This window comes from Stenella coeruleoalba (genome assembly GCF_951394435.1).
Source record: "Stenella coeruleoalba genome assembly, chromosome: 16".
Taxonomy (NCBI): Eukaryota; Metazoa; Chordata; class Mammalia; order Artiodactyla; family Delphinidae; genus Stenella; species Stenella coeruleoalba.
The window spans coordinates 76,326,174-76,350,635 of NC_137162.1; the positions used below are offsets into that span (position 1 = coordinate 76,326,174).

General features: G+C 41.2%; 1 protein-coding gene across 3 annotated transcripts in view; it reads right to left on the minus strand.

The window, feature by feature from the left end:
- The window catches only part of RYR2 (ryanodine receptor 2), a 719,519-nt gene that overhangs the window by 36,858 nt on the left and 658,199 nt on the right, over positions 1–24,462 (minus strand). For all 3 annotated transcript variants that reach the window (XM_079900749.1, XM_079900747.1, XM_079900748.1), the window contains 8 exons: positions 16,214–16,318; positions 13,651–13,732; positions 9,611–10,908; positions 8,731–8,795; positions 6,072–6,219; positions 3,008–3,094; positions 2,105–2,320; positions 506–636 (listed from right to left, as the gene is read on the minus strand). In XM_079900749.1, the coding sequence (XP_079756875.1) occupies positions 506–636; positions 2,105–2,320; positions 3,008–3,094; positions 6,072–6,219; positions 8,731–8,795; positions 9,611–10,908; positions 13,651–13,732; positions 16,214–16,318 (2,132 nt within the window). The remainder of the gene's footprint in view (positions 1–505; positions 637–2,104; positions 2,321–3,007; positions 3,095–6,071; positions 6,220–8,730; positions 8,796–9,610; positions 10,909–13,650; positions 13,733–16,213; positions 16,319–24,462) is intronic.

Consider the following 24,462-nt stretch of genomic DNA (forward strand, 5'->3'; position numbering starts at 1 on the left):
GTATTTGTTTTTCTGTCTTATATTTTACATGGCATAATGTTTAGCTAGTTATATGCTTCGCCTCTGGATGATACCAACTGAAAATTTCCAACTTAGATTAAAAGTGTGACATTCAATATTTTTGCCTTTAATGCTACAACTCCTTCCTTAATGAATAATTTTGGCTTCCGCTATGCTTTTAGATGAGATAACCCCACACTGCAGGTTCTGTACCTCCAGCTACACACTTCCCTGAACACTGAGTAATGGATGTTATGTTCCATCAGTGCTGTGGAAATGGACTCAAAGCCATTTTTGATGGAGGAATTCAGAACACAGAGGGCAAAAATTGATGGCATCCATTAAGAGACTGATGGAGCTTATTAGTCTTTTGATTTTCTTGGCTGAATATATAACTGTTATTCACCTCTGCTAAACTTTTGATAAATCTGCAAGAACTCCGGCAAAGTATTTTATGGCTTGAAATTTTTGAGCACAGAAATGTCTCATCTCATTCTTTACTCACTGTGTGTTGATTACGAGTCTATCCCACTGGCCTTTAATATCATCTTCTGAAGGCTGTTCTGTAATATAAAGCCCATCAAATTCCAATTTTCGAGCTACTTCTTTTTCTCGCTTAAAAATAACCAGTGGGACCTACATTTGAAAAATAAACATGTTAAAATTAGTTTAGATTTACTAGCATCTCCTGTGGTCACTATCTTTACAAAACAGCTTTTGGAAAGAAATATTTCCCATGTTACTTCCAGGAAGGTAAAAATTCAGTGAAAATCAATCAGCTATATTTAGGCAGGAGGAGGCATCTAGAGGTTTTCGAAAAACAAAAGACAGTATAGATATTATATATATGCATATGTTTTTAAACACATAGAGGTTCATTGATAATTGCACTAATGAAATCAATTTTAAATATTAAAAATATTATACAAAATTGCTTTTTTTGCATATTACATATATACATATATATAATATATATGGATGCAATAAAACATAGCCCTAATGTTCCAAAATGCATACTTCTAAAAAAATTTTAGAGTTTTATTTTAGAAATCTCTTTAATAATTCCATGCTCAGCATGCCCATATGCTATTTTGAAATAAATTTTAATTTCAACATCAGCAAAAATCTTTGTCAGTTTGCCAGAATGTCTCCAGAGTTTACTGATTCCCTTTTCATATGGACAGAGTTTACACAAGGCACAGATGCAAAAAAGATGCAGACATTCTGGAAGTATCCAAGAATATCCCCTCTCCCCGCCAATAAAACAAGGGAAGCAGAGGGAGGTAGAGGAGTTTCTGAAAAAAACTTTACATTCTAGTCTTTTACCCTGGACCCTGGTTTTTCAAAAGTCTTCTAGAAGTTTCCCAATCAGAAGCAGGGCACAGTGAAATAAAAGCCCTGCAGTAAAAAGGTGTCATGCTAGGAAAAGATAAAGAGGTTTGCAAAGGTGATGGGCAGCCCTGAGCACTCAGAGACTATCTTGAGTTCTATTCACCAAACTATAGTGTTCCCTTGGTAAGGCTCTAGGGATGGGTGACGTGACAAACAGTGAAGCATTTCTGCCAGGGATAACGAGAGATACATACCTAATAACAAAACAATCAAAATGACTCTCAGAGGTCCAATGTGATGTATTTCTAGAATTTCTACTACACTGAGCACTGCTAGGAGACATAGTGGGTGGACTTCTGTGGGGTCAAATTATAGGTGAAATTGGCTATACGTGAATAATTACTGACGTGCGAGAAAACTACAATGTGACAGCCACATCCCCTTCCCAGGGCAGCCTGCATGCAGTGACTCGTCACCAGGGAGCTCTAAAGGCCCAGCTCCAATGCCCCAGCCCAGGGCTACCCCGAAGGGGGCGTCTCAACTTCAGAACAGAGACCTGTGATGTGCCCTGTTGGGTCTGTACTGCAGCCCCGCTTTTCCCTCTTCTCCATGCTGCTTCCTCCCCTTGCCCCGCAGGTGTTTATGGAACATTCCCTAATGAACTATGGGTATGTAATTTCCATCTCAGAATCTGCTTCCCCAGAAGTCCAACGTGCAACAGACACACACACACGCGGACACACACAGGTTCCTTGGTGCCCTACTATCTTACTTTCAAGCAGTAGTAGCCAATGATGCAGAAGAAAGAGATAACCGTGTGCAAAATGGCTAAGATACGCAGCGTGGGCTCCATGTAGCCGCTGCTCTCCTCCAGCACGTAGTGAACTGCAATGATTCTAGGCGAGCTGTCCAGGCTGCTAACTTTGGCATTTTCACTTGAACTGCGAGTGGGGAGCTCCTTTCCTTCAACCACAGAAGAAGTGGAGACCTGATTCAAATCATTTAAAGGACAGTCAGTTCATTTCCTCTGACATCAGGGTAAACAAGAAACAATGGAAACCCAGTCTTAGCCAATAGCTGGATGTGAAACCACTGCACGATGAAAAGACTAAAAGCAAAGGCTAAAAAAGATAGCTTTTTCAGTATCTTGTAATAACCTATAATGGAAAAGAATCTGAAAAAGAACATATGATACATATATATATATATATACATAGAGATAAAATATATATAAATATAACTGAAATATATATATAACTGAGTCATTTTGTTATATGACTGAAACTAAACCCAGATATGAGGATTCCAGTACATGCAGGAAATAATTAGATGGCTAAGCTGCCTTCTCAGTGATCAAAAGAATTTAATACAGTACAGATATGCCACACCCAGATACAGTAACAAGTGAGATATTCAGCCAAATTAGACTCTGAGCACTGTGGGTAAATCCTCTGCAAATCCAACATTCTTCAGTGGGGGCATTTCTCACCTAGTGTGAAGGAGCAAATCTATCCCTGCTGTACTAGACAGTCAGCAATGTGCCTGAGATTCAGGTTTTCATTTTCATCAAATACATTTCAGCATCGGTTTTGATGTGCTCACTAGTGGATCTCTGAAATCTTTACATTCAATTCAGTCTTTCATATTGGTTATTAGAAGACTAAGATGTACATACCTTATAAAAGAGCAAGATGAAATTGATTGCAAACGCGACAAATAAGGCTAACATTCTCATGTTGTAAAAGTTGCGAGCAAAATAGTTCTGAAGGTGAAAAAAATTATTAAAAGGTCATTGAATCGAGAGACTTGAAATTTGCAGACAATTGAAATAAAGCATTCATGCATTTACCCAAAACTATTTGTTGAGGGCCTACTGGGTTTCAAGTCCCATGCTTGGTGCTATCGACGTAAAGCACCAAGCTTTATGACGTAAACCACCACGGAGGAGACATAATAAAGCAGCACATTCACAGATAAAAAGCGTAATTTCAGGGAATGTTAAATGTTATGAAGAAAAATCCATCAGGTTAAGGACTTAGGGAACAGGGGCGCTATTCAGACAGGTGGTCGGAGAAGATCTGTCTAAGGAGGTGACGTTTGAGCTGAGGCCTGGGTGCCATTGGACGGCAATCAAGTGAACAGTTGGGGACGGGAATGTCAGAGAAAGAGCTTGGAGGGCAGAGGTCCTGAGCTCCAGGTGATGCTGGTGTGTTTGACGGATAGTGAGGAGGTAGTGCAGTGAGAGGAGGGGAGAGTGGGAGGGAATGAGGTCAGAGGGGTGAGCGGGGGACAGGGTTCTGTAGCCCTCTGATAAAAAGTCTGTTGCTCCTTACAGTGCAGTGGTTCAGTGTCTGATCGCTGGGACCACACTGCCTGGGCATAAAGCTTGACCTCACCACTGACTCACTGTGCGATGTGGACAAGAGACTTAATCACTCTTGTAGCATCACTTTTCTCACCTGTAAAGTGGGGATAACAACAAAACCTGTCTCATAAGTTTGCTATGAGGATTAGGTAAGTTACTATAGGGGAAGTTAGTCATTAATCTTGTTAATATCATTGGAATTAGTATTTTATTCTAAATGGGATGGCAAGCTCTTGGAGGAGCTGAAGAGGGCTGATGCAATCAGATGATTTGAAAGACAATTCCAGCTACTGAGTATAAAATAGATTGGAGGCAAGCATGGAAGGCAGGAGATGAGTTAGAAAGTGACTGCAGGATGCAGGAAGAGATGATGTTGCTGGTGGTGGCTTGGACCAGGTGGTGGCTGTGGAGGTGGTAAGTACTGGGCAGACTCTGGGTACATCTGGAGGAGAGAGCCGAGAAGAATTATTGTTGGGTTGTATCTGAGGTAGGAAAGAAAGAGAGGACTCAGAGATGATAATTCTGGATTTGGGGGTCTGAGCAACCAAGTAAATGGTTGGTTCTATTTTTTGAGCTATGAGGGAAAAACATACAAAACACTTAGAGGAGAAGTGGGTTTAAGGAAAAAGGTTATGGGACATACCAAGAATTTGTTTTAATATTAAGTGGGAGATGACTATAAAGTTATGTACCCGGATATGCCAGGGGCTTTAGCATCATAAGGCCATAGCAAAATGGCATCTCCTTAGTTATCCCTCTCTGTGGACACAGCCCATTTTGATGGTGTCATCTCCCCACACACGACCCTGACTTTTCTGCCACCGTTTATAGGACCAAAGTTGGCCACCATATCCAAACCGGGTCAGTCACATTGGTTTCCCGTGGAAGGTGGCACTGGGTCATAGGTCACAGTTAGGTACTCTGGTTATCTGAGCTGGGAGGTCACAACGACTTGGGTCACGAGGGGCCTGTGGCACCTGGTGTGGTCATGATTAGGCTGGTGCATGCCAACAGGTGAACAGAGAAAGTCATATTGCAAGAGAAGCAGGAAAGTGGGAACTGTGACCTCTGAGACAGAAGGATGGAAGGAAATCTCAATTATGTGCTTTACTCAACTGCAGTTACACATACTCTTCAGGAACCCATGGGGACTGCTGCAGCTTATTACAGGGCCTGTGCAGCCTCACACCCTACACCACGCCCAGACCACACCTGCAGCCACGTCCACTGTGACAACACATCAAACCAGTGGTTATCCAGAGTTGCCTCAGAAACATCTGTGTTCTGTGTGCTCTGCATTAAATAATATAGTAACATACAAGGTAGTTTAAGAAAATATAGGTCAAACTATTAATTAAAATATCTATTGGTATACATTTTTAAAAATGTGTCATATATACATTTATGCATAGGCAGTTAGAACATATCACCACTGAGAACAATTTATTTCCCTTACAGGTGAAGTTCTATACTACATGAGTTTCTTTTCTATTTTTTTCTCAAAGGCTAAGTATGATTTTGCCTTTCAAACTGGCCGTGTTATGGAGTATTGCTCATAGTTTCTAGGTCTGACATTATTGGTCAGTACGTCTTACAGGTTTATTCTAGACATTCATCTCCCAGTCTTTTCCTGCTTGAAAAAATTATATATAATATTTATGCACATATGCATACATACACATAAGAGGCCTTTCAAACAAAATTTTTAACAATTCCATTCTGTATGAATGGGAAGAGAGAACTACATCTCCTTTCTTTGTTTTCTACATACAAGTATATATTTTATTAATTGGGAGGGCATTTCCACAAAATGTTTATGACACTCCATAAAGAACTGTCTTCTCCCTCTTTGTTCTTTCATTGATTTACTTATTTCCACTTAAAGAATCATTTGGAATAGACCTTCTTATTATCAATGGAGAGTTGGCTCACTGCATTAATACTTTTATAACTGGAATTTTAATAAAAGGGCGATGTTCTAGAACGACTGACTAACCCCACTCTGGAACATCAATGTGAATTACTTGTCCCCTAGAAGGTATTCTTTGTTATAATGCATGGCAGAGCCTTCCACAGTGTCCTGCAAAGAGGGAGCCCCGGGGTTACGTTTATTGACTTGCCCTAAAGTCCTTGTAGGAAGACACTGGCAGTCACTAAATCAAGTGGACCCTCATGGGAATGTGTGCAGAGGTTATGTGTTTGACGACAGGGAGCCGTGGACCAAGGCATTCATTTGAACACATAAACACTAAGATGGGCAAATACAACATACGTGCAGGGCTGACCCAAGTGAAGGTCAATGCGTATTTACTGCACCCGAACGATTATGATCTCACAGTATATCAGGAACAACGTTCATTTTAAAACATCTTACTAGAAGCTTCTGTTGATAGGCTATGATTTTCTTCCAGAATGCTGACTCGGGAACTTCTGGCTCTCCGTATCTGTGTGTGTGGAGCTGCCTCAATTTTTGTTTACCCTTATCTTCTTTGGCTTTTTCTTCTTTTTCTCCATCTTCTCCCCTACGAACACAAATGAATGAAAAATAAGCCATCCATAAACTAAAGAACTAAACAGGTTTTGTGCCAAAGTATACAAACGAACAAATATTTAAATCATAGTATCTGTTTTAATAACGGATATCTCTTCCAATGAATTATGATATTCAGAATTTTAGAATTAGGGGTAGGACTTCTTGCTTATCATAGCCCCCTACAGATGGATAATTTCTGTGAAGTTCAAATCTATAGGACATTTTACAGGCTTCAAGTATCTTTGTATTATACCTAGCATATTCCTTTCCAAGTGTAGAGTAAAATATTTAAATGAAAGAATAACAATGGAGACTTTTTTTGGCTGCTACTTTTTAACATACCTTATTATTACTATTATTTTTGCAGTATGCGGGCCTCTCACTGTTGTGGCCTCTCCCGTTGCGGAGCACAGGCTCCGGACGCGCAAGCTCAGCGGCCATGGCTCATGAGCCCAGCCGCTCCGCGGCATGTGGGATCTTCCCGGACCGGGGCACGAACCCACGTCCCCTGCATCGGCAGGCGGACTCTCAACCACTGCGCCACCAGGGGAGCCCTAACATACCTTATTTTTAAATTCTTATTTCAATGTTCAGGCTACTAGGATTTAAAATCAGAGGCGTACACATTTGGTTGTTCACGTGTATAAACGATGTCAATACATTAATTTTGCAGACAATAATGAAATTAGAAGCACTGAAATTTGACACCTAAACCCCTCTAGGTGCAAAATACCAAGGCTTCACGGAATATACATTTACATATATATTATATACATATATATACATATATATTATGTATATTTATGTATATGTGTAGTCACATATATGTAACCCATATAACATAACCCATACTTAACTCATACGAGGTCAAACATTATTTTAACGTTGAAGAGTTGCCATGGAAATGACTGTCACGCCCTGGTACATTTGTCTGCATTTCACTATGATAGTCACTTATGTGGCCATTTTTACAACTGATTCAACAGTTCAAGGTCTATGACAATGAATAGTGCTGACTGCACAAAAGAGACAACAGTGGCCCTTGTTTGAAGCCTAATTCAAACAAACCAACTGTAAAAATACACTTTTCAGACAACTAAAGAAGCTTAAATATTTAGTGGGTATTAGACGGTACTAAAGAATAATTGCAAATTTTGTTCGGTATAAGTAATGGCATGATAATTATGTTTTTTTTAAAGTCCTTAGCAATAAGAAATGTATACAAGATATTTATGGGTGAAATGACATGGTGTCTAGTATTTTCTTTAAAACAACTTGTCGTACAGGAGGCCCCAAAATATGTGTGTGTGTCTATGGTAGGGAGGGTAGGCAGGAGAAAACCTAGATGAAACAAAATTAGCAAAATGTTAAAAATTAGTAAAACTTGGTGATGGGTATATGGGGTGCATTATAACATTCTCTCTTTTGTGTGTGTTTGATAATTTCTAATAACAAAACTCTTTAAAATTTTCTATCTCAAATAATTTGGAAATAAAAATGATTTTCCCTGAAAAAAGTATTAAGTTATTCAAAAGGTGACTCAAGTGATGTCAAGTAGGCATGTGAAAAAGTTGAATAAAACTGTTTTCCATGAAATATAACATTAGAAATAAGAACTATTTTTGAGTTATATCATTTAATGTTTTAATTTTATAGCTATAACTAAATTAACACAATTCTAAATAAACATTTGCTATTCTAAAAAGAAAAAAGAAGAAACAGAACAGACAATGAAAACAGGCCCAAGGAAGTAACAGAATAGAGGAGAAAAATAAAATGCTACATGAGAATGCTACAGGCACTTAATTTGATTTCCCCAGTTGTTAAAAATGTGCATATAAAACTATGTAAACTTGGGGAAAGATGTAGGTGTCAATTATTAACAGAAAGCCAGTGTTACGAGGAAATTATACATTTTCATTGCTTCATAGGCAGCTCTTTACTTCTCATTGTTGCATTTATAACTGTGCTCCACAGCACCAGGAATATTATTGAAAATGAAGTTTCCTGGGTCCCAGACCTGCTGATTCAAAATCTGTGCTGGGACCTAGGAATCTGTGTCTTTAACGGACTCTCCAGGTGGTTTTTACGCAGGTGGCCCCAGGACTGTGCGTTGAGGACCACCATGCCCCAAGAATTCTGTGCCATGGCATTCAGAACGTTTGTCCTCTCCCTTCTTTACAAGAACAGAATAGATGCTCGATTTTAAACAGAGAACTACAGCACTCAGTCATCTTGCAGACAGCATCACATGGAATCACTGAAGTCTTTTCTGCTGAGAGAGAAACACACAAATAGAATCCTCATGGCACAAGAAAGAGGTGGGAGTGGCCCCCAGGGCGGGTGTGTGGTCTACGCTTATCCCTGCCCATGGGCTGAGGCTCTCCACTACGATGACAGATGTCATCCTGCAGCCTGAGAGTCTCCACTGCATCCCCTGAAGAGAGAGGATGAGGGAAAGACACTAAAACAAAGGAAGGGATACAGCAACTACACCTACTCGGCTTTCTCAGGTTCGGATTTGCTTTCTTCTTTTTCTTCCTTTTCTTCTTTTGCCTTCTGTTCCTTGGATGAGTCAATGGGGAAAAGAGAAGCAGGATTACACGTCACTTTTGAATGAGTTTAGGGAGCCCCGTGACCCTGTGTCAAACTGTAACCTATAAATGATACCCTCCTGTCTCCACTGAGATAAAACTTTCATGTGTGCCCTTTCTCCTACTGGTCCACGCATTTCCCCCCTCCCCGCACTTACCTACCAGGCCAGCAGTAGGTACCAACTTTCTGAGCTCCTTCCCACTTTTCTTATTTCACAACTACCTTCTTTCCCTCAGTCACCTACTCAAATCCTCCTCATCTTCCAACACCAACTTAAGTCCCACTGCTTAAGTCTCATCTAACTACTCCAAGCTATACTGAGGTTTCCATTTTCTCAACACAGGTAACCTCTACTGTCTGCTGCCTATGCTACGTACCACTTAATAATTTTCTAACTTTTTCGTGAGTCTTTTATCTTTCTAATAAACTCTTTAAGGCAACTTGAAAGCAGTGAGCACATCTTACATTTCTTTTAATTTGCTATGATACCCAGTGGTGTCAGACACCGGCCAATCCTCATAAAATATTTGTGGATGGAATGATTATCGTTCAATTGCCTAATGTCAGGAGGGTGAATACTTCAGCTCGTACTTTCATAGTTTAACTTAACAGTTTATAAGGAACCTTCACAAAAGGCTAGCTCCACCTGACTAAAAAGCCATTCCTCTTTGGCAAGGCAAGTCACGGACCGAAAACCACCCTGGCACTAGCAAGACGGCTGATGTCCAGTTCACTTAGCGTGCCCACCTGAAGTCCAGAAACCGCTGTGACTGGAGGTAAGTTACCTGGAACTTTTCTGGCACCTCGGGGATAGGGACGGGGTTGCTCATGAGGTCGCTCAGGCCAGCATTGGGATTATGAGGAATCAGTTTGTACTGCCCGCCTTCTCGCTTCAGGTCCAGGCCGAAGATGTCGGAAAGCAGATCACTCTCCTCTGTCAGTTCCTTTAAGTCCGTCAGATCTTCGCTGGGCAGGGCGCCTTCCATGGCTTTCCTCTCTGCGTCCTCCCCGTCTCCTCGAACCTCATCCTGCGTGGGGTCCGGCATGTTGGCCAAGAGCTCCGCCACCTTGATCTTCTTTGCACCTTCCACCAGGCTTCCTCCCAGCAGGAGGCTGCCGACGATGCGGGAGAAGCCTCTGAAAACGCTCGCTACAAAGTGCAGGAGGCTCATGAAAAACCCCCAGTAGGACGTAAAGAAGGCCGTGACCATGTCCTTCACCGTCATCTTCTTCACCTTCTTCATCTGCTTCTTCAGGCTCTTTAAGGTGAGCATCCGCATAAGGGTCAAGATATTATACCTGAGGGCAAACAGGGCCGACGTGACCGTCACGATGGAAAAGAAACCCGTCCTCGGCCCCTGCTCCTCTGGCTTCTCCTTCCCGCTCTCCTCTTTATTCGCTGACCTCTCGTTCAAGTCCGACTCTGAGATCTGAGCTGCGAGCTGCATCTCAAATATGGTGTCCTCACAGAAGTTCACGAAGAGCTCCATCTTCTCTTTTTCTCCCCCTTCGTTGACCACATCAAATATAAATTGCCTTTTGGACTCCTTGACCTGGGGCTTCTCCCACTGGGTTCGGCTGGACTCACTGATTTCAAAGTAAACCCTCTCGATGCGCTTGGCACTGCCCATGATCTCGATGCGGCCCAGAAAGGGCTGGAAGTAATTCAGGACGCTCTCGGCCAATTCCAGGAAGGTCTGCAGCCGGGTGTCGTTGGGCATATGTTCAGAAAGGTTTGTCAGAAGCACTGCCACGTTGAAGCCGATGTCCTTGGCAGGCTCGTGGAACCGCTTGACAAATCCCTCGTAGTCCAGAGTTTCGTTTTCATCCGTCTCTGTGCAGGACAGCAGAAACTCAGTCTCGGACTGGGTGTAGTGCTTATGGCTCTCCATCGCTTTGTGGAAGTCCCTCTTGGAAATGACTCCCTTACCGTCTGGGTCATACTCTTTAAAGGTATCAGAAGATGTCAAGTCCTTGAGTTTTAAGAACATGTCAAAAAATTTGAGAATCATCTCCACGTTGTTGGAAGATTCCACGAGCATATCAACCATCTGTTTGCCGATCGTGCCATTAACGACATTGCCTAGGGGCAGAGAACTGCATTGGCTCAAAATGAACATTCCTGATAAAACCAGTGTCTAAGCCGGGTAGCAGCTAGTGTACGTTACTGTGAATGAATTGGAAACTGGTCCAGTTGTATAAGTTGTCGCTAATTTGTGCAGGTAAATATTAAATATCTTAAAATGTCTAAAAAAACCTCAGTGTCTATAGATATATAATAATATATAATTATAATATATAATATATATAATATATAATATAAATCTTATATGACATCTGAATCAAAGATAGCTCCTTGTTTATCTTCCAACGTACGAAGGAAAAGATGAGTAATTACTTCTAAACTCTCGTTTCAAAGAGTGATTACATGAACACAAGCAAAAGCATATTTACAAAGTAATTAACGCACATAAAACAATATGTGAAGAAAAGCTGACATTTTTTCCCTCTAATTGTGTTTTAGGATTAAAAAAAAAAAGCAACGTGTTTTAGGATTAAAAAAAAATGGGGCAAACATTTATATTATCCTAAAGCCAGAAACTGAAATACAGTCTCATATTAATAATAAAAATGAGTGTTTGCACAGACCTTTTGGGTTGAAATGTCACTGCTCATAAACGTTACCTGATTTCACATTCATATGTCTGTGAGGCAGGTAGTTTTTATTAATTCTGATTTTACTATTGAGAAAACTGAGGTTTGGCAAGGTTAAATTAATGTGCTGGCCGTGACATGATTATTGAGGGCTAAGGCCTGGATTTGAAACAGATCTTCTGAGAGCAAATTAGATGCTCTTTCTGATTTAAAATGTAAAAGATCTCCCTGCACTTCTTCATGGTCCAGAATGTTTATAATTAGAAAATGGCAGATTATGGATAAGCTTGAGGAAATGAGATGTTATCCTAAGGTATAGTCATCGAATGCTTTTATTCCATGAACAGAGCTTGATATGTAACACGAAGACATGCATCAGGAAAAAGATGCATGGTGAGGGGTCTGCTGAGTGCATTTGTGAAGCATTAAACGCCAGCGTTAAGAGCATAGGCTCAGGGGCTTCCCTGGTGGCGCAGTGGTTGAGAGTCCGCCTGCCGATGCAGGGGACACGGGTTCGTGCCCCGGTCCGGGAAGATCCCACATGCCGCGGAGCGGCTAGGCCTGTGAGGCATGGCCGCTGAGCCTACGCGTCCGGAGCTTCTGCTCCGCAATGGGAGAGGCCACAACAGTGAGAGGCCCGCGTACCGCAAAAAAAAAAAAGAGCATAGGCTCAGGAGCCATGCTATTGGGATTTGAATCCAGGTCCCACCCTCTGTTAGCTGAGCTCCCTGGGCAGACTTCTTAGCCTCTCTGCACTCAGTTTCCTCATTTGCAAAACAGTGGTAATATTACTATGCAATTCATAAACCTGATATTAGGAATGAAAAAGTACTTAAACCAGCAGCTGGCATATTAAACAAGGTTAATTTTAAGTTGTCATTCCTGCAGTTCCTGTCGCAGTTATTACGGTTGTGGTGTTATTATTATTTAGACTAAAACTTGAGGTCATGGGAAAAGGATCCTGTGCTCAAAGGGTATAAAGTGGCTGCCAACTAAGGGCTTCAAGCAAATGCTGCATCGCTGACGTCCTCGTGCGAGGTGTGCCTACTGCCTTGATTAGTCCAAGTGCAGCTGTGCAGTGCAGGGCGGACTGAGAAACAGAGAGAGGGATTAGGAAGGATTTAAGGAAAAAAGGACAGGGAACTAATAATAGCAAACATTTTTTATTTGCTTTGGTCGTATTCACATGATTTCACTAAATGATTGCATCAGCCTATCATAAGCCCCCTTTCACAGAGGAGGAAAGTGAAAAATGGAGACGTAACTCGTGTCAGGGTCACGCTGCCTGCGTGGCAAAGTGGGATGGGGCATTGGTGGCAGATCTCAGAACCCAAGCTCTTACCTACTACGTTTACTGTCTGAGACAGAAAAGAAATGCAGTAGCAAGGAAAGTAGGTTGAAAAGAGAAAAGCGAGAGAATGAAAACCCGAGAGAGAGGCATGTGGTGGGAAGACTAGGCCGCCACTAGACTTGGTGGGCTAGGGTGCCCTCCTGAGCCTTCTCCTCCTGCAGAATTTTTTCTTTTTTTTTTTTTTTGTGGTACGCGGGCCTCTCACTGTTGTGGCCTCTCCCGTTGCGGAGCACAGGCTCCGGACGCGCAGGCTCAGCGGCCATGGCTCACGGGCCCAGCCACTCCGCGGCATGTGGGATCTTCCCGGACAGGGGCACGAACCCGTGTCCCCTGCATCGGCAGGCGGACTCTCAACCACTGCGCCACCAGGGAAGCCCCCTCCTGCAGAATTTTAAGAACCCATAGGAGTCACAAGGCAGTCAGCTCAAAGCAGCAATTTACACAGTTGGACTGTATCCAAACGTCTGTAATCCCCACTGGTTACAAACAAACAAAATGATAAACAAATAAAACCTTCTTTAGGTATTCTGTCTGAAGAGCATCCTCTCTGGGGTATCACTATGAAATGAAAAATATCACTACGAATGAAGTACTAGTGATTTCATTCCATAGTTTTGTAAACTGAGATAGGCAGGATTTCTCTTTTTTAAGAAGCAAACTTGGAAAAAGAGTAATCAGGCCAGCAATAAATCTGAGGTATCTGTCCCATCTCAGCGTTGATATTTTATCCTTTGCAGCATGCTGACACCCAAAGCAAGCGTGTATGGAATCCTTAAAATAAAAGATTAAAGGGGACTTGAAGATATAAATCAAAACTACCTTCCAACATGGACAGCAACATGACCACCATGTCCTTCTGAAGATCCATCAATTCTTTCAGCAGCTCAATTTGACTGGAATCCTGAAAGAATTAACACACTGCGTCTGAGATAATATGGGAAACCTACGCAGCAAGAACGTCATCCTTATTCTCACAAAAAGAGTATGGATCTACCGATAGCAGACACTTTACAGCAATATAGAGCTAAAGGGAGGCCAAATATAAGTCTGCAGCTGATTAAAAATACACACGTAAGAATTAAAGAGTATTGACTGTTGATTCCAACTCACGTTTATTGAAGTATTTGTAAGGACAATGAATAAATCTAACAAGAGGACAGAAGAACTAAAGCAGTGGTGGAACCCCTGGGGCCAGGTAGGCAAGACTCAGGTGCTTCTGCACATTGGGTATCTTTCTTCTACTTGAGTAAAGACTGGACTTGTCTTTTCTTCTTTCTAACTTACTACACCAAGATGCTATATATTTTGTAAAAATTAACATATTCTGGAAAACACAGGCATAACAGTGATAAGAGATAAACTTATCTGACATAAATCTAGGCAAAAATGTACACAAGTATTACCTGTATTAATAATGCACAAAATATCTTAATTTACCAATTTTATCAAGCTCTCAGATATTTCTCTCGTTAAAATTTTCTGTTTTGCTTTTCATTTTTCACCGTGAAAAAAAATTATTTTACAAAGATATGTTGTGTCCAAACATCACTATGCTTAGATTCAGTGCCTGGAAATATGGAATGTACTTATATTTACATTATGACCTCATGAATCATCAGGTTTTCTTATTTTAAACTATACCCCTCTGTCTTTTTTTAAAAAAATACAAGGTATCATGTTATTCATATGAATTTTCCTACATAGGAAGCCAAATTTCAACACTGCTGGAAGGATGAGGCTTTTTCTTCCTAAATAGTTGTTACCTTGACTAGGTCTACAAACTGAACAACTGCTAGGTAGCACCACCAGATGTTCATAAAATGATGGCAGTACCTCTGAATCGGAACTCTCCTGTGAATGTATAAATTTGGTTCATGTTGATTTCCTTTACTTACTAAAATGTCATTAGCGATTAGTTGAAAGCATCATGATATTTCCTTACTTGGTTGATTACCAATAACTAGATACAGACAAAGATTCTCTCCTTGACCAAACTAGCCAGCTCCTCTGGGCCCTCTTCCCAACTAGGCTTTAATCTTGGTCTATAAAGACTTGAACAAAACACCACCATAGTTTCTAACAGCTCAAGGCTGCATCCCTAGGATGACCAGCCCCCCTTAGAGTGCCTGCCTGAGAAAACTCAAGACTGCCAGAAACATTTTCTGTGTGTTCCAGCCAACACCTGACGATAGTAGAACTGTCTCCCAGGCTCTGTGGGAGGGTAGAATCCTGACTTTAATATTCAGCTGGCCCAATCACATTTACACTGAACAACGCTTTGTAATTTTCCTCTTCCCTGACTCTACTGAACCCTGCTAATCCCCCTCCTTCTCTCTTTAAAACACTTATCACCTCTGTACAAGTATAAGTTGACTTCAGCTCACACTAGGTTGTTTTCCCTACAGTAACAGTTATCACTGACTAAATCAGTCCTTGCCACTTTAACCAGTGCCTGGCTTTATCTTTGACCAAGATATCTTCCTGCTTGTAGGCCAGAGGGCAGATGTGAGTATCCTCACTTTGCTGGAGGAAAGGAGACTCAAGGAAGAGAGATGGGACACGTGAATGAGTGAATGAAATCGTGGGAGTTGGACTGGAGTCGTCTGACTTTGAATCTAGCATTCTCTCCTCTACCTGACACCTGGAAGATACAAACCCACACCCCGACAGACGTGTCAGCCTCAGGAGAGCCCATCAAAATTCACTGCATCACAGGGACATATTTACTCAAGATTTATATTAAGAGTTTTTCTGTTTGTGTAACTCTGAGCTCCAAATGCAATACACGAGTGAGAAAACAGCATTCTGATGTTTTCAAGATATGCTCCCGAATTAACATTAAAGCATGGTGGAAAATCTGCTTCTTCTTTGTTTGCCTATCTGCATGGCTATTTATTTTTCTCTTTGACTTTCACAAAGTAAAATGTCCTGTTAATGGGCGAGTGTCATCTTTGGAGAACAGCTGCTTGTTTATGACCCTATAAGAAAACTGTCTCCCCTTAACGAGGGATTTGGAACAGATGACAAATCCTCTTCCAATTATCTGTAGGGAGGAGGAAAATTCCAGTGAGTAATCATGGAGAAGTAGGTCTACAAAGGACTGTAAAATGTACAATGTTTGGAGACTATGTTTTATTTCTCCATTAGAGTCAATTCCTCAATCCCTTTTGTTTTCAAAATTGAATAATGGCTTCCACCTCTTCTCAGCTTTGCATAAAATTCTTTTATTTAAAAAAAATGGGTTTTTTTAATGTAGAGTAAAAGTTGTATAAAGAAGTCATCTAAGAAAGAGAATATTCAGACAAAGGAGAGCATGCTTAATTTGCCAGTGATCACAGTGTCCAGTGTGTCATTTAGGATGGTTGGACGACAGTGACTTTACCTGAGACAGCTTCATCTGCATGTGGGCAAACACATGAAGAAAACCCACCACCGCATCCCAGAGCCTGCTATGAGCCAAACTCTGCTGGTTGCCAGTGCAAGGACCCTGGGGCAGAAACAGACAAACAACAATCATTCTTGATAATTTAATTGCCAAAATAAACTTTACAATAATAGGGACAAAGTTGACTTAGTGCTGACATATCTTATCACCAGCATGTTATCTGAAAAGACAGGAACCCCAAACAAAAGATATACAGTGATTGTAATGGTATAGCACTCTTAGGAGACAAACATATTCTTCCTTGAAATGTTTAAATCCCCAAAACAGTTTCTCAAAGATTTTCATGTTCTGTTTCTGTATGAATACTAAAACACTGGGGAAAAATGGTGAATTATTTCATTTTTGTCTGACTTTGGTTTTTTCTCTTTAGAGGAAATCTTAGCTAAGTTATTTTAGCTAAGTCAGATCATCAGAAGTGACTACCTGTGTGAAAAGAATTTGAGATTATGCTTTATATGAGAGGTACTTACTTCTTATTGTTAAATAGTAACCTGGATAAAGCATTCATAGAGAGGACAAAATATTCTCTTCAGCGCTTCATTGTACAGCCGTATCCTGGTTACCAGTCATACAACCATTGAGATTTTTAAAGATTAATACTTAGTCATTAACTTTAGGAACCCAGAATCCAAGACAATGAGAACCTAACTTTGCTCTCTTAGCTTTCACTCCAGAAGTGATCTTTATGTGACACTAGAGTGAGAGTTGTAACAGAGACTGTTTGGGTGAAGTCAACTTCTAGTCTTCCTTCCCAAGGAGAAATTCTACAATCGCTAAGTTTTGAAAACACACCCACATCAACCAGGAAAAGAAATACTAGGGATTATATTTCAAAAGAAAAAAACTCATTCACTCATTAGACAAATGGCTCAGTATAAGTTTAAGTTGGAGAGCACATTAAAATGTTTCAGGTTTTAGACTGGAGACAAGTGACTGGAAGAGAGGACTGCATTGAAGATCCTGAAAAGATGTTGACATGAAACTCTGTCCTTTATCAAGCTACACTTGAGGCCCTACAGCTGAGGATAAAAGATGTAACCGAGTGGGACCCTATGAGGCCTTCCCAGAATAGATGCCCACCCATGTCCTCTGCCTTCCTTTTGACTGTAGAAAACCTTTAGTCAAAGAATACATTTAATGAAAGAAGTGAACAAATGCAGAAAGAAAGGAAAACAGTCAAGCAAGACAAAATAATACTTTAGCCATTAAACCAAGTCAAGGACCTTTAGTTTCTTCTCAAGGTCTATAGATAATATTCTGAGCCATGTCCTTTGAGCCATGTCCTTTGAGCTGTATGGCAGATACGGAAACGCCCACCAGGTGGAAGAAGTGAACTTCAGGCTGCCCGCAAGCACGGAGACCCCAGACTGGCTGGAATCAGAAGGTCGATGATGCTGACTTCCAATTACGTCACCACCAACCAGTCAGAAGAATGTCCACGAGCTGATCACACACCCCACAAGCCCTGTCCCTCCCCGTCTTTATAAACCTCCCCCTGAAAGCCTTCAGGGAGTTCGGGCCTTTTAAGCATAGGCTCCCTGGACTCCTTGCTTGGCGCCTGCAGTAAACACTGCACTTCTCTTCACCACCACCGGGTGTCAGTAGATTGACTTTACTGCGCGAGGGTGGGCAGACCTAAGTTTAGCTCAGTAACAAAGACAGTAAGTGCCAAGTATCTCAGTATTCCAAAAGCAAGGTGCTAGATTCAGTACCTGCGAAAGGAAACTAAGTAGGTCTTTCTACCTCAAAGATATAAAGGCGCTGAAGCCGAAAAGGGAAAGACTTTGGAAAGAGCTCTGCAGGTGCTGGGCCTCCCAGCCTCCACCCCTGCTGCCGCAGGAGAGGAGATGGCTGCCCGCTTCCCTTTACACCATGGAGAGAAGAGGGGTCAAGAGAGCCATCAGAAGCACTCGGCTCCTGCATCCCGAGCTTGCGTAGCATACAGTCCTGTAGTAGGGACTGTGAAGATGAAAAGTGACAACAGAAGATTTCTTAAGCTGGGTACTGGGGAGGGAGCTATCTTGTCCAGCAGGACTTTGAAATCTTGCCGACAAAACTGTCTGAAAGGGTAATGTGATTCCAAGGTGGACGGGGACCCCCAGATGCACAGGGTCTGTGGATGCTGGGTGGGAAAAGAGGTATTTCCAGGCATTGGAAGCAGTAAGAGGGCCAAGCCCCCTCATTAGAGAAAGGATACAACATGCCACCCCAGAGGGCAGGCTCCACAGTGCAGCCCTGAATTCCACATGCCAGAGGGAGACCTCCCCTCCCTAATCCTTCCTCATGCGCACAATTCCAACCCCCAGGAAACCTGAGACTGGCAGGAGGGGAAGGAGGAAAAGCAGACGACCCTGTGGAGAGACGGTGGAGAAGCCCAGATCCTACTTCTTGCCCTCTACCCCAAGGCCTTTCCGGCACAAAATCAGGCCCAAGGGTGAGGGGGATTTTTAAATTGGATGAGTTAAGTGATGGTGCTACCATACGATGACTGCAGTGAGACAATCCTGGTGACAAAGTGACTGAAGGAATTTTATTTATCTGTGAGTGGCCAGCGCACAAGATCCATTCAAAGAGGGATAAAGAAGCAGGCCACAGGGCTTCCCTGGTGGCGCAGTGGTTGAGAGTCCGCCTGCCGATGCAGGGGACACGGGTTCGTGCCCCGGTCCGGGAAGATCCCACATGCCGCGGAGCGGCTGGGCCCGTGAGTCATGGCCGCTGAGCCTGCGCGTCCGGAGCCTGTGCTCCGCAGCGGGAGAGGCCACAACAGCGAGAGGCCCGCGTACCGCAAAAAAAAAAAAAAAAAAAAAGAAGCAGGTCACAGAGCAAGTCTGAAGAGACAGTGGGGAGGAGTCAGTTGTTTTAACTTAGAGGTTAATACATTGAGCCCATTCAACGCACCAGGCCAAACTGATTTTACAGTGTACGTTAGTCCTGTCTGGCTGTTAAAATAACTCTGGGTCAAAGCAACAGATCTTCAGGATTCCACTGTGGTCCAGCCTCGGCAATGTGCCTCGTGTGCTGACACTAGGGAGGGTGGAAAGTGCTGGAGGGCATTAGGTGGACACTAGAAGGCCATTTCGAAGGAAATAAACTTGATTTTTCCTGAAGAAACAAACATTTTCTTCATGTGGTGTTTAAGGTTTTAACCAAATGTTAAAATATTATATTAGAAACAACTAAGATCTTCTGAAACCCCAGGTGACCAAGAGTTGTTTGGCAAACCTTACGCGACAGAGCTGCAAACCAGAGGCCCAAGTTCCTACTCTTCCTTGTAAACCTGAAACACACAGAAGGTATTTTCCAGGACTCGCTCAGCCTCCGACCATCGACTTCTGAGAACTGTTCACTACCTGAATGGAACATCTGTCTTGCCTGCCACCTCACAGGCCTATTTCTCCTGATCTATTCAGTGCCTGTAACATATAAAAAAAACCCTTGCTACTATTACACAGAGAATGGGTGGACACCAAGGTCCTACTGTCTATCACAGGGACCTATATTCAATAACCTGTGATAAACCATAATGGAAAAGAATCTGAAAAAGAATGTGTATATACGTATAACTGAATCACTGTGTTGTACAGCAGAAATTAACACATTGTACGTCAATTATACTTCCATAAAATAAATTAAAAAATAGACACCCTGGCTAACTGCCAGAAGGCAGTTACTTTCAGGTTGACCTTCTCGTGGAACGACAAGTACAGCGTTCTCTCTTCTCACGACTCATCCTGTGGTCTTAACTCCAGGCACTTGGACAATATAATGTCCTTCTTCTCAGGCAGTTCTCCTTCCCCCCTTATGAAAACTGGAGTTGAAGCCTTACAGAAGATTACGTTTATTTTGATGGTTTTGGATTTCCCCCTCCTTGTATAATTTTCTACAGTTAGCAAAAATTGGAGTCCAAAAGCAACATGCAGTGCTGGCTTCTAAAAACCAGCCCAAAGTAAGTATGAAGCGAACGATGAGCTTTTATTCACAGTATCAACAATAAACAATAAACACAATGCTAAGGCAAATATATTCAAAATACGTTTCACTAAAGGCAATGGGGTGCCCTGGGTTGGCTCCTGGAACAGAACAAGGACATTAAAGAAAAAACTGGTAAAGTCGGAATAAAGTCTGTAATTTAGGTTATAGAATGGGGCTGATGTTAATTTCTTAGTTTTGACAAATGTATCATGGTTACTTAAAATGCCAAAAGCTGGGAAAGCTGGGTGAATCATATATGGAAACTCTCTGTACTGTCTTTGCAATTTTTCTGTATATCTAAAATTATTCCAAAATAAATTTTTATTAAAATATATTTTTAGGGAATTCCCTGGTGGTCCAGTGGTTAGGACTCGGCACCTTCACTGCTGAGGGCCGGGGTTCGATCCCTGGTCTGGGAACCAAGATCCCACAAGCCGTGCAGTGTGGCCAAAAAAAAAAAAAATATATATATATATATATAATTTGAGAGTTGATTAAATTATATAAAAATGTCAAATAAACAAGGAGTATTGAGAAGTTAAAACATGAACAGGCCATAATAAGCCTTCCTTCTTTACCTATTATTCCTTGAATGTTCATTTAGAATGTTCTGTGTTATATGAACAAGTTAGAATAAATGATTCTGCACATACTGAAAGGTCAATGGATGCTTCTAGTTTTACATAAATTTAGGACTCTCACTTACTTTAGGAACCAAGAAATGTCTACTCTTGGCTGAAAGGAATTTACCTTTTATTTGTTATATAGAAGCCATTTTCCTGTTTCTATAAAATTCACTGGCTTGCTGATGTCATCAATCAATCTTATTACTTAATCAGGACAGTTCACACCAAACGTTGTATTGCTCTCTTTCTAGACACCGATGAGTATATTAAGGTAATAATGGAAGCCAAGGAAGATAAGGAAAAAGGAACATGAGTAGACTGAACTGGATTTAAAACTTTGCTTGTATCTGAATTAAAGTTATTAGCATTATCAAGTGTGGCTTTTCCATTTTTAAATACTGAAATAAGGATCCTCTGCCCTGCCCATGGAGACAAGAGAAAAAGTGAGATCCTTCCAAGCCACGAAAACAGAGGAGAGAGTGAGCCTGGAGGAGGTGAGGAATGGCCATTCTGCCATCTTTCCTCTGCGCCACTCAGCCTTGGCGGCTTCACTTGGCCATGAATAGTTCACTCACACAGTCATTCTACAACACCTGTAAGAATGCGAGGCTCTGGGGCTACAATCTGTTATTTTTACTTAACTCTTTCCCCCACAGATTATGTTTAGTCTAACAAAGCAAACTGTACGTTTCTTCGTCCTATTTTATCCTTGCACACGGCACTTCAATCACAGTGACTGAGTCAGAGTATCATTGGCCATGGACACAGAAGACAGAAAGGAAAGGTGACTGACTTTAGTCTTCTAGAAAACGGCAATGTTTTGCTTTCTGAAAAAGAGAGAAATTTTATTTATCTATTTTTTACATCTTTACTGGAGTATAACTGCTTTACAATGGTGTGTTAGTTTCTGCTTTATAACAAAGTGAATCAGCTATACATATACATATGTTCCCATATCTCTTCCCTCTTGCATCTCCCTCCCTCCCATCCTCCCTATCCCACCCCTCTAGGTGGTCACAAAGCACCGAGCTGATCTCCCTGTGCTGTGCGGCTGCTTCTCACTAGCTATCTATTTTACTTTTGGTAGTGCATATATGTCCATGCCATTCACTCACTTTGTCACAGCTTACCCTTCCCCCTCCCCATATCCTCAAGTCCATTCTCTAGTAGGTCTGCATCTTTATTCCCATCTTGCCCCTAGGTTCTTCTGACCATTTTTTTTAGATTCCATATATATGTGTTAGCATACGGTATTTGTCTTTCTCTTTCTGACTTCCTTCACTCTCTATGACAGACTCTAGGTCCATCCACCTCATTACAAATAGCTCAATTTCGTTTCTTTTTATGGCTGAGTAATATTCCATTGGATATATGTGCCACATCTTCTTTATCCATTCATCTGATGATGGACACTTAGGTTGTTTCCATCTCCTGGCTATTGTAAATAGAGCTGCAATGAACATTTTGGTACATGACTCTTTTTGAATTATGGTTTTCTCAGGGTATATGCCCAGTAGTGGGATTGCTGGGTCGTATGGTAAGTTTTTTAAGGAACCTCCATACTGTTCTCCATAGTGGCTGAACCAATTCACATTCCCACCAGCAGTGCAAGAGGGTTCCCTTTTCTCCACACCCTCTCCAGCATTTGTTGTTTCTAGATTTTTTGATGATGGCCATTCTGACTGGTGTGAGATGATACCTCATTGTAGTTTTGATTTGCATTTCTCTAATGATTAATGATGTTGAGCATTCTTTCATGTGTTTGTTGCCAGTCTGTATATCTTCTTTGGAGAAATGTCTATTTAGGTCTTCTGCCCATTTTGGGATGGGGTTGTTTGTTTTTTGCTATTTAGCTGCATGAGATGCTTGTAAATTTTGGAGATTAAACCTTTGTCAGTTGCTTCATTTGCAAATATTTTCTCCCATTCTGAGGGTTGTCTTTTGGTCTTATTTATGGTTTCCTTTGCTGTGCAAAAGCTCTGAAGTTTCATTAGGTCCCATTTGTTAATTTTAATTTCCATTTCTCTAGGAGGTGGGTCAAAAAGGATCTTGCTGTGATTTATGTCATAGAGTGTGTTCTGCCTGTGTTTTCCTCTAAGAGTCTGATAGTTCCTGGCCTTACATTTAGGTCTTTAATCCATTTTGAGCTTATTTTTGTGTATGGTGTTAGGGAGTGTTCTAATAAAGACTATTAGAAGAGACAAAGAAGGACACTACATAATGATCAAGGGGTCAATCCAAGAAGAAGATATAACAATTGTAAATATTTATGCACACAACATAGGAGCACCTCAATACATAAGGTAAATACTAACAGCCATAAAAGGGGAAATCGACAGTAACATATTCATAGTAGGGGACTTGAACACCCCACTTTCACCCATGGACAGATCATCCAAAATGAAAATAAATAAGGAAACACAAGCTTTAAATGACACATTAAACAAGATGGACTTAATTGATATTTACAGGACATTCCATCCAAAAACAACAGAATACACTTTCTCCTCAAGTGCTCATGGAACATTCTCCAGGATAGATCATATCTTGGGTCACAAATCAAGCCTTGGTAAATTTAAGAAAATTGAAATTGTATCAAGTATCTTTTCCGACCACAACGCTATGAGACTAGATATCAATTACAAGATAAGATCTGTATAAAATACAAACACATGTAGGCTAAACAATACACTACTTAATAACGAAGTGATCACTGAAGAAATCAAAGAGGAAATCAAAAAGATACCTAGAAACAAATGACAATGGAGACACGATGACCCAAAACCTATGGGATGCAAGCAAAAGCAGTTCTAAGAGGGAAGTTTATAGCAATACAAGCCTACCTTAAGAAACAGGAAACATCTCGAATAAACAACCTAGCCTTACACCTAAAGCAATTAGAGAAAGAAGAACAAAAAAACCCCAAAGTTAGCAGAAGGAAAGAAATCATAAAGATCAGATCAGAAATAAATGAAAAATAAATGAAGGAAACGATAGCAAAGATCAATAAAACTAAAAGCTGGTTCTTTGAGAAGATAAACAAAATTGATAAACCATTAGCTAGACTCATCAAGAAAAAAAGGGAGAAGACTAAAGAGAATTAGAAATGAAAAAGGAGAAGTAACAACTGACACTGGAGAAATACAAAAGATCATGAGAGATTACTACAAGCAACTCTATGCCAATAAAATGGACAACCTGGAAGAAATGGACAAATTCTTAGAAAAGCACAACCTTCTGAGACTGAACCAGGAAGAAACAGAAAATATGAACAGACCAATCACAAGCACTGAAACTGAAACTATGATTAAAAATCTTCCAACAAACAAAAGTCCGGGACCAGAGGGCTTCACAGGTGAATTCTATCAAACATTTAGAGAAGAGCTAACACCTATCCTTCTCAAACTCTTCCAAAATATAGCAGAGGGAGGAACACTCCCAAACTCATTCTACAAGGCCACCATCACCCTGCTACCAAAACCAGACAAGGATGTCACAAAGAAAGAAAACTACAGGCTGATATCACTGAAGAATATAGATGCAAAAATCCTCAACAAAATACTAGCAAACAGAATCCAACAGCACATT